The 9,931-nt window shown below is 47.3% G+C and overlaps 1 protein-coding gene across 1 annotated transcript in view; it reads left to right on the top strand.

The window, feature by feature from the left end:
* Positions 1 to 9,931, top strand: part of HCN4 (hyperpolarization activated cyclic nucleotide gated potassium channel 4) — a 72,659-nt gene that overhangs the window by 3,113 nt on the left and 59,615 nt on the right. The window contains exons 2-5 of the mRNA XM_011967127.1: positions 698 to 801; positions 5,632 to 5,716; positions 8,730 to 8,912; positions 9,566 to 9,769. Of these exons, the coding sequence (XP_011822517.1) occupies positions 698 to 801; positions 5,632 to 5,716; positions 8,730 to 8,912; positions 9,566 to 9,769 (576 nt within the window). The remainder of the gene's footprint in view (positions 1 to 697; positions 802 to 5,631; positions 5,717 to 8,729; positions 8,913 to 9,565; positions 9,770 to 9,931) is intronic.

The following is a 9,931-nucleotide window of genomic DNA, read 5'->3' on the forward strand; positions in this document are numbered from 1 at the left end:
GGGGTTGGAACAGCCACAGCTTTGTGCAGCATGGTGAACATGACAGGCACATAACTGGAACCACAGCTGTAGCCACCGCAGTGCATTCCTTCTGAGAACCCCTGCTTGTTTCAGCCTTCCTAACCCCTCGTGAAAGAAAATAGATCTCGAGACCCCGAACTCTCTATGCCAAAGGGAAAGTTAAGCTGGGGAACTGAGTCATACAAAAACTGCTTTCCTTTTGTTCCCAAACAGGCAGCTGTGATTTCACAACCCCGTCAGAGCCTCATTTCCTCTGCTCCCTCCTTTCAAATGTTTACTCTCTCTATGTCAAATGCAGATTTACAAAGCGCAGGATAAAGCATCATTGACTTTTTCTTCTGCTCCCTTTCACATATAAAATGTAGATTTACTGAGGTGAATCAGAGCCTCACAAGAACGTAATCATCTGCCTCAAGGCCTACCCTCACTCCCTCTTTTTTCCCTCCTGTTTGTTCTTTCCCCTTTAAATATGAAAGTTCCAAAAAACTCCCTTTGGGAAAAGCATGGGTCACAGATGCTCCTGTGACTTGAATTTCCCTACCCTCCCTCCCACCTCCCACCTGCAACCCCCACGGCCTGTCCTTAACCTTGGCTAAACAAACTTCTACTTGATGGAAACCTACCTCAGTCACGTTTGGTTTATACCTTCATCTCTCCCATTTGGCCTTGGGTACAGATGGGCTCAGGAGAGTTGCGTGCAGAGTCAAGAAATGGGGGAAAGTGTAACCAGTGCCATCTGGTTTGAAGTCGCCAGCTCAAGGGTGGTCTACAGAGCCCCAGGTGGGGAATGTAGGGCAGCTCCCCCTGGAAGTGTCCAATGGGCTAGATGCATTTTGCTAAATTTGGCCAAGTTGTTTTTCCCTTCGGTTTACACAGTCATGAGCTATACCTGCTGAGTGCAGCTGGGGAGAGTAACCCGGGCTCAGGCACTGGCTTCTCAGCAGATTCCCCCTCCTGGCTCAGCTGGGGTCCTGTTACCACTTGGCAATCCTTTTAAAAAATAACTTTGTTATTTAACTTACTAAAAAGCCATATAAGCACCTTGTAGAAAATTTAGAAAATAAAGGTAAGTAAAAAGAAAAATCACTCATAATTCTCACAATTCCACCACCCAGAAAAAACCACTGCTAACTTGCATATATTCTTACAGTCTTACATCTGTCTCTATATACATATATTACATATTCTTTTCCAAAATCAGATTATTGTGTTCATACTAGTTATTCTATGAATATTCCTGAATTTTTTTTTTCATGTAATCAAACATTATTTTCCAACATATTTGAATGGCTGCATACCATTCTATTATACTGAAATTGGGTTATAAATTAGACTAATATTTCATATTAACCATTTGAGCCTGTCTGAAGTAACAAGAAATCCAGTGTCTCTCTTGGGGCCTTCCTCCATCCTGAATTGGAGGACTTCCTGAATCCGAAGGGCTGGTTCGTCCATCCAAAGCCAGGTGAGGAGAGCGCTGGAGCCTCCGACTCACTGTGGCTTCTGCTGCCACCCCAAGGTGTCACAGTAGAACCTGACCCTACGCAGTCTGAGCATCCTTGCCCACCGAGACAGTGATGCTCTCACTGGTCCAGATTTCTACAGGGATTGTGGTCCTTCTTCAGTGGAGGAAGACCCCAATGTGCCGAAGTGCCTAGGATGGGAGAGGCTTCCAGCCCAGACACACCAGCCAGAACCTTACCAGCTTAGAGCCTGGGCCTAGCACTGAGCTTAGACCCTGGCCAGGTCCCCACCACCAATCGCTCTCTTTCAGATCCATCTCAATCCATTAGAAGGAATCAAGCCGTGTTAATTACTGAATGAAAGGGGTTAAAGGCTTCTACTCCTTTCCTCTGGGGGCTCTTTGGTCCAAAGAGATTGCCCACCTCCTTCTCAGCAGCCATTCCTGAGAAACTATTAGTTCTCTCAAATTCCCTTTGCTGCACCTCAACTTTCCTCTGTTTGCCATGCATTCTTTTATTTCCTCTCTTATCAGGAACTGTCCTCCTCTTCCAGGCTAACCCCATGTCCTCTATACACTGCTGATCTTGCCCCTGCCCTCCTGTATCTTCTCTCTTTGTTAACTATGCCTTCTATATCTCACATCTTCTATCTCTCCCTCTTTACTAAGTCGTTACCCTTCCCCAGACGGACAAATCTCTCAAGCCTAGAAAACAGACAAGCAAATAAACCCGCCCCTTTCAACCTTGATTGCCCTCCATCTACCACTCAACTCTCTCCTTATCTTTTGGGCCAAACTTCTACAAAGCACAGTGTACCATCAGCCCACATAACCTAGGCACCTTGCCCATCCCTCCAATGAGACCGTGTTCTCAGAGGTCACCACTAACTGGGGTTACCATGTGTCTCAGTTTTCCACGAAGAATCCTGCTTTACCCTTGTTGTCCCAGAGTCTTCTCCAGCGGTCCCAGTTTAAACACTAAATGTTATAACCACCTCATCCCTAATCAGCCACGACCAACACGACCCACAGCTCCATTGCAGTCATTCTCCGCAACTGCACTGCAACACAGCATTCTATCGACTATGCTGGTCTTGAACTTTCCTCCTCCTCCAGCTTATTTGACACCTGTCTGCTGGTGTCTCACCTCTCCCCTCTGTGTGCTTTCTCTTATCCACATTCACAGCATTCACTTTCCCCACATATGCCAATGGTTTTCCACCTTCACTTCCTCTTGTTTAGCATTTAATCTCCTTCTGAATTTTGCCCACACCCACAGCTTCACTCATCATCCCTGCCTTCACCCTCAATTCAGGGCAAATCTAAAGACTCTGGGAATCACGCTGGCCAGGATGGTCTTGATCTCTTGACCTCGTGATCCACCTGCCTCAGCCTCCCAAAGTGCTGAGATTACAGGCATGAGCCACCTTACCCAGCCTATGATCTTTTAAAATATGATCAAATTATTTTAACTAGATAGTTAATCTGGTAAGAAACCCAGGAAAGAATTCTGACTGAGATAATACAGGAGAGAGACTCCTCTTATTATTTAAAGATAATAGTATGTTACAGTAATTTGGTGGGGGGGGGGTGGCAGAGTGGTATAGGAACAAGAATAGAGAAGCAAATCAATGCAACAGAGATAGAATCCAGAAATATATAACCGTGTATGTACAGAAATTTTGTATGTGAGGAAAGGAGACATTGCTAATTAATGGGGGAAAGATGGATTATATATGTATATAAACATTTATTTATTGAAAGAAAATTTAAGTGAGTATTTCTTGAGATGGGGAAGAGCTCTTCAAGTGTGATATCTAAGTCAGAGATGGTAAAAGGAAAGGTTAATATATTTTACTATCAAAAGGCATTGTTTGACCGTAAAAATACTTTTTTACAGCTGGGCGCAGTGGCTTACGCCTGTAATTCCAGCACTTTGGGAGGCCGAGGGGGGCAGCTGTCTCTTATACACATCTAGATGTGTATAAGAGACAGGAGCTGAGATGGCGCCACTGCACTCCAGCCTGAGCGACAGAGCAAGACTCTGTCGCACTCCAACCTGGGCGACAGGGCGAGACTCCGTCTCAAAAATAAATAAATAAATAAATAATACTTTTTTACTTTTAATTTTATACTTTATTATAAAAAAGAAAACTTCTGCATGGCAAACACTGCATAACAAAAGTTAAAAGAAATAAGAAACTAGGGGAAATGGGTATTTGTAGCAATATGTGATAGAGAAGGGAATACTCTCCCCAGTATAGAAAGTGCTCCTTCAACTCAATAAGATAAAGATGGAGACTGAATGAAAACAGGGAAAGGGGATGAAAGCATTTGGACATCGTTGTTCGCTTAATCAGCCACCTATGCGAAAAGGCAGTAGGGGAGTAGCCAGCTAGAGGAGCAACATCACACAAATGTTATCAGACCCTCCCAGTCTGTGGCTATAAATAAAGCTCCATTAACATCCATAACTCAAAGTTCCTGCTGTTTCTCTTCTTGCGCTTACAGGACCTCTGCCCTCTTCCTCCTCTGCCACAAGTATTTCTGGGAGTTCCAAAAAAGGGAGCACACATATGCTCAAGCATCGCTCTGTCAGCCACGATCCCCATATGGCTTCTCTAGAATCCTTCCTCTCTGCCCCAGCTCAACGCCTACTGTCAGCAAAGCCACTAGAAGTAGCCTGAGCATGTCACTCTGACAGTGACCCATGGGTGACTAGTGCTCTGAGGAGGTGTCACCTTCCAATGTTTCCAAAGCCACCATTCACTGGAACCAGAGGGTGGCAGGCCCCAAGGAGAGGTGAGGAGGACTGTCTTTCTTCTCTACCACTCAGCGTCCAGCTACACTGCTTACCCACAGCTTAACCTGACTCAAGAGGAAGTGAGAAGTGACACCAGAGAGGGAGGGTGGAAGGGGACTGTATTAGTTTCCTATTGCTGCTGTAACAAAGTGCCACAAACTTGGTGGCATAAAAGAACACACATTTATTATCTTATAGTTCTGGAGGTCAGAAGCCTGAAATCAGTTTCACTGGGCCAAAATCAAGGTGTTGGCAGGGCCACGCTCCCTCCAGAGGCTCCAGCACAGAACCATTTCCTTGCATCTTCCCACTTCTAGATGTGTTCCTTTGCATTCCTTGGCTCATGGCCCCTTCCTCCATCTTCAAAGTCCTCAGTGTAGCATCATGCTTTCGTGGGCACTTTGTCTTCTTGTTCTAGGTCAAACCTCCCTGTGTCTCCCTCTTATAAGGACACCAGTGATTGCATTTAGGGCCTACCCAGATAATCCAGGATAATCTTCCCATCTCAGGTCCTTAATCACCTTGGCAAACTTTTATATATTTTTTTGTCAGGCAAAGTAACATTCATAGGTTCCAGGAATAAGGACCTGGTTATCTTTGGGGCCCATCATGCTGCCTACCACAGGGGCAGATCAGTGCATTGTGATCACCCCCCAGACAGCTTATCTCCAGTCTTCCCAGCTCCCAGCTACCTTCCCCAGTTCAGGAAAGCAGCCTCCATGTATATTCATAGGAGCAAATAAATGCTGGTATTGGGGAGGGATGTTGTCTATATCAGAAGTGTCAGGGCTCCAGCCTGGCCACCAAGTGCCCTGTGTTGGGGGTCGACCATCAGCCCTGGGTGTACAGAGAAAGTTGGTGACAGGTCAGCATTTCAGAGCCAAACAGCCCCATAAGTTGATCACTGCTGAACTCAGCAGGACTTGGAACCAGCACCACCTGGCTGGACCTCCCAGTGGCTCCTCTCCTAGGGTCCCCAGGCAACTTCGTCTGTCTCCCCAATGAGTGCTACAGCAGGATCCTCATGTTTATCACCATCACTGTCCCATCACCAACATGCTGGGCTCAACTCAAGGCCAGAAAGAGATGAACGCTGGACATAGGTTCAAGCTGATAACCAAGAGTCAGTGTGGGAGCTCGCCAGGGCCCCAAACAGAGGGCCCTGAAACAACCTGGGTGGAGGTGGGTCTGAGATGGGCATGAATAATTAACCTTGCAGGAAATAGGAGCAGGGAATATTTGTTGGAGGACACCAGCCTCCAAAGATCGCCTTGAAAATGTGATGGGCAGTGGTTTAAAGTTACCATCATAACCTCCAACAACTAACATCTGATCGCTTCCACAGCCATGAATGACATCGCCATCATTACCACCAGCAGAAAGCCCATGGACATGCATGAGTACACAATGCAACAGTCAGGAGGGCACTGGTTAGAGGGAGGGCTGAGGGAGCAACAGCAGCCAGACCATCGAGCAGCTTATTTGCCAGTAGAGTTTGGATTTTATCCTAAGGCCAGTGATATTTATTAGGAGTTTTAAGCAGATGTGTCTAGATTTACATTTGAAAAACCACTCTGGCAGCATTATGGATAATGGGTTATAGTAGAGCAAGGCTGGAGGCAGGGAGACCAGTTAGGAGGCTGTTGCCACAGCCTAGGCAAGATATCTTCTGAAGTTGTGTCAGTGCATATGGTAAGAAGTGGACATATTTGAGAGATATTTATGAAGGAGAAATAAGACTTCTGAATTGATGGGATGTTGGGGCAGAGGAAGGAGTCAGGAATAATGCCAGTGTTTCTGGCTTCAGCCACGGGATGATGGTGGTCTCATTCATTGAGCAGGAAGAGCAGGGGTCTTTGGAGAAGAGTGTGAATGTTTAGACATTTGCAGTGTGTGCTGCTTGTAAGACATCCAAGAAGCCAAATAAGCAGGTCTGGAGCCCACAGGAGAGGTCTGGGCTGAGGGCATGAATGGTAACTGAAGCCAAGGACCTGGTGTTCAGGGAGAGAGATCCTGTGGGGGGAAAAAAAGAAGAGCATACAATAGAATCCAGGGATATCACCCACATGTGAGGAGCCAGTAGAGGAGGATGGGACACAAAGGATCCCGAGGACCGGCCAGAGACGTAGAAAGAAAATCAGAAGTGTGTGTGTCCCTGAAGTAAGGCAAGGGGGTGTTTCAAGAAGGGAGAGGTGGTCAGCAGCATGGCATGGTGCTCCAAGGACAATAAGGAAAGGAATAAAATGTGGACTTCGTACTCAGGAGGACATTTGTGGTCTTGCTGAAGACACCATGGGTAGCGAAGCCTGACTGCATGGGCTGATGAATGAGTGGGAGTTGAGAAAGGAAGGCAAAGGAAGCTCACCCTCCTGAGAGGTTTAGATGTGATGGGAAGGAGAGAAAGGGACAGTGAAGTTCAAGGAGGACACTTTTTTTTTTTTTTTTGGATAGCAAAGATTTGATCAGGAGGCTGAGATCTGGGGAGAAGTGTTAATTGGTTGCTATTGTTTGAATGTGTCCCCCTAAAGTTTGTGTGTTGGAAACTTAATTGCCATTGTATTAAGAGGTGGAACCTTTAAGAGGTGATTAGGTCATAGGAGCTACTCCCTCACGAATGGATTAATGCCATTATTGCCGGAATGGGCTCCTGATATGTCTGGTCCCCTTCCTCTCTATTTCACATGCTTGCCTTTGCCCTCCATCCCTCCATCACAGGATGACCCTTACCAGATGCTAGTGCCATGCTCTTGGACTTCCCAGCCTCCAGAACCATGAGCCAACTAAATTTCTTTTCTTTATAATTTACCCAGTCAGTGGTATTCTGTCATAGCAACACTGTGCAGACTCAGACACTGATGGAACAGAATGAAGACATGGCAGATAAGGAAAACAGTCAGATTGCCAGGCACAGAGGCACATCAGAGACAGTGAACAAATCTGTGCGGCTATGTGATTTTCTCTGGCTGCCTCTCAGGCTTGCTGTAGCTGGTGTGCCTGCAGAGAAGGTCAGAGCTAGAGTTTCTAGGTTGACAGACAAAAAGAACCACGAGGCAAGGAAATTGAGGACACTGGCAAGATAAGGTTGTGGTGGTAGATATTGGGATCTAAACTGGGAAGGGAAGGGACTGAAGGCAGAAGGGGTGGATGCACAGAACTTGCTATTGTCAGAGGTAAACAAACCGAGACACTAGTTAAAATGGTAAGGACAGATTTTATTCAATGATAACTATTGCAAAAGGGAAAAGGGTTCTGCATGAACTGAACTCAACTTCTTCAAAACAAAGGGGAAGAGACTTTTTTTAAAGTGGGGTGGGCCAGGCAATAGGCACTGAAGGACAAAAACAGGGGTTTGCTCTATATGACCAGGCAAGCTAGATTTGGTGACTGGCACTTATCAAAGTTAAGTGCCTTCCCACAGAGCCTGGAAGACAGGGGCCCTCGACTGGAACAAACAATAAATTCTTTGGCCACCTTGAGCTTTCCCAGGCAGGGACTTTAAGGGGCTGGAGTCATCATCTAGTGATGCTGCTTTGAGCTGTTAGAAACTATGCTAGTGTTTATTTAAGTCTCTGGGTGCAAGGGTTCAGATGGAGTCATTATGTGCTGAGAGTTCTTTTCCAGCTCTCACTGCCCTTGATGAGCAGGTGTAAAGGGAGGGCCCAGAGAGCAGGTGGAAGGAGCAGAGGCTGAGATCAGTCTGAATTTTAGATTGTAGAGGTAGAGAATCTCTAGATTGAGGCCGTGGGAGTGGGTGGCTGGAGGTGAGATGAAGGCCACTGAAATCAGAAGCTAAGGCCGAGGTTCACGCGGAGCCCCCTCCGTGAAGGCAGAAATTCAGTGGGAAAGATGCCTGGGTGACAGCCATGAGGGGACCAGCTGTGGGAGCCTCAGAGGAGCAGGTGGGTGAAGAGGGATTTTTGTTTGTTTGTTTTTGAGACTGAGTCTCACTCTGTCCCCCAGGCTGGAGTGCAGTGGCTGGAGTGCAGTGGCTCATTGCAACCTCCGCCTCCCAGGTTCAAGCGATTTTCCTGCCTCAGCCTCCTGAGTAGCTGGGACTACAGGTGCCCACCACTGTGCCCAGCTAATTTCTGTATTTTTAGTAGAGACAAGGTTTCACCATGTTGGCCAGGCTGGTCTTGAACTCCTGACCTCAGGTGATCTGCCTGCCTTGGCTTCCCAAAGTGCTGGAATTACAGGCATGAGACACTCCCTGGCTGGGTGAGGAGTTCTATGGGAAGGTAGAAGAGTGATGGTCTGGGAGGAGCCACAGGGAGTCCCACCTTACTTCCTGACCAAGGAGCATCTGGGAGAATGAGGATCCATCCTTCAAGGACAGCAGGGGATGGGGGTCTTCTCTGCACAGCTCAAAGTGAGATCCTGACCACAAGGTACAAAAACAACCACAGTCCTTGAAATCATTACAGTTATTCTGTGCTCTCTTAGGGCAGAAAATCATATCCTGCTTATCCCCAACTTAGTGCCTCCGGCAGGGGCAGAGAAAAAATACAATTCCAGAAATGCCAGAAGTGCCCATGGACTGAAGGAACGCTTCCCTGTAGGTCCCAGCCAATTCAAGTGTGAAGACCCCTTTTTCAGTGAAAACATTGTTGACTTTGAACTTCAAATGTATCTGACACAATAGCAATTGTGATTAAGAGAGTTGCTCATGGTGAGTGAGGATAGGAGCCCAGACTGGGTCAGACAGAAGCATGTTCAAACCCTGGCTCTTCCTCTAGCCTTGGGAACTTGGGCAACTTGGTCAGCCTCTTTAAGCCTCAGTTTAATCATCTGTAAAATGGGGAAAATACCACTTACCTGACAGAGCTCTAGCGAGCATTACATGAGCTAATCCATGCTAAGCATTTGGTGTGGTAGCTTGCACAGAGCAAGTGCTCCATAAATGTTAGTTACCATCATGACTATGAATTCTCTTACATTTAAAAAAAATGTGTGTTTCTTTCTTCACAAGAGCACTGCACACATGGGGGAGATGGTTGTTCATACGTGTGGGAGGCGCATTATGGATTCAATCAGTCGGCTGTGGCTGTGCCTGGGGAGACTCTGGAGATTCAGAGACCCCTGAGAGTAACTTGGGCCCCTAGTTAGTCCACGTTTGCACTTACCACACTCTAATCTGATCTGTCCCCAGGGTAAGCACTATCAAGGAAACTGAGGCCCACAGAGGGCCAGGAACCTACCCGCGGACACACAGACACCCGTGGTGGAGCTGGGTGGGCGCCAGCCTCACTCACCTCCCTCTCGCTGTCTTCCTGTGGCAGCTTCAGCCTGCTGGCGTCCCCACAAATGCCTGGGCCTGGCTGGGCCTCTGTGTTTGCTGTGTTGCTGCTGTCACCGCCAACTGCTCTGTCGACCGTGGGAGTGTGGGCCCGGGCTCCAGGAACTGTTGTCCCAACTCTGATTGTGGTTCCAGATTTAGTCACATTTCTGTCCCAGTCCCCATCGCAGTGCCTGTCCCTGTCCCTGTCAGAGTTTCTGTCCCAGCCTCTATCACAGCCTCTGTCACAGCTCCTGTCACAATTCCTGTTACAATCCCTGTCAGAGTTTCTGTCACAGCCCTTGTCCCAGCCTCTATCACAGCCTCTATCACAGCCTCTGTCCCAGCCTCTATCACAGCCTCTGTCACA

Source organism: Mandrillus leucophaeus, unplaced genomic scaffold (genome assembly GCF_000951045.1).
Source record: "Mandrillus leucophaeus isolate KB7577 unplaced genomic scaffold, Mleu.le_1.0 Scaffold789, whole genome shotgun sequence".
NCBI lineage: Eukaryota > Metazoa > Chordata > Mammalia > Primates > Cercopithecidae > Mandrillus > Mandrillus leucophaeus.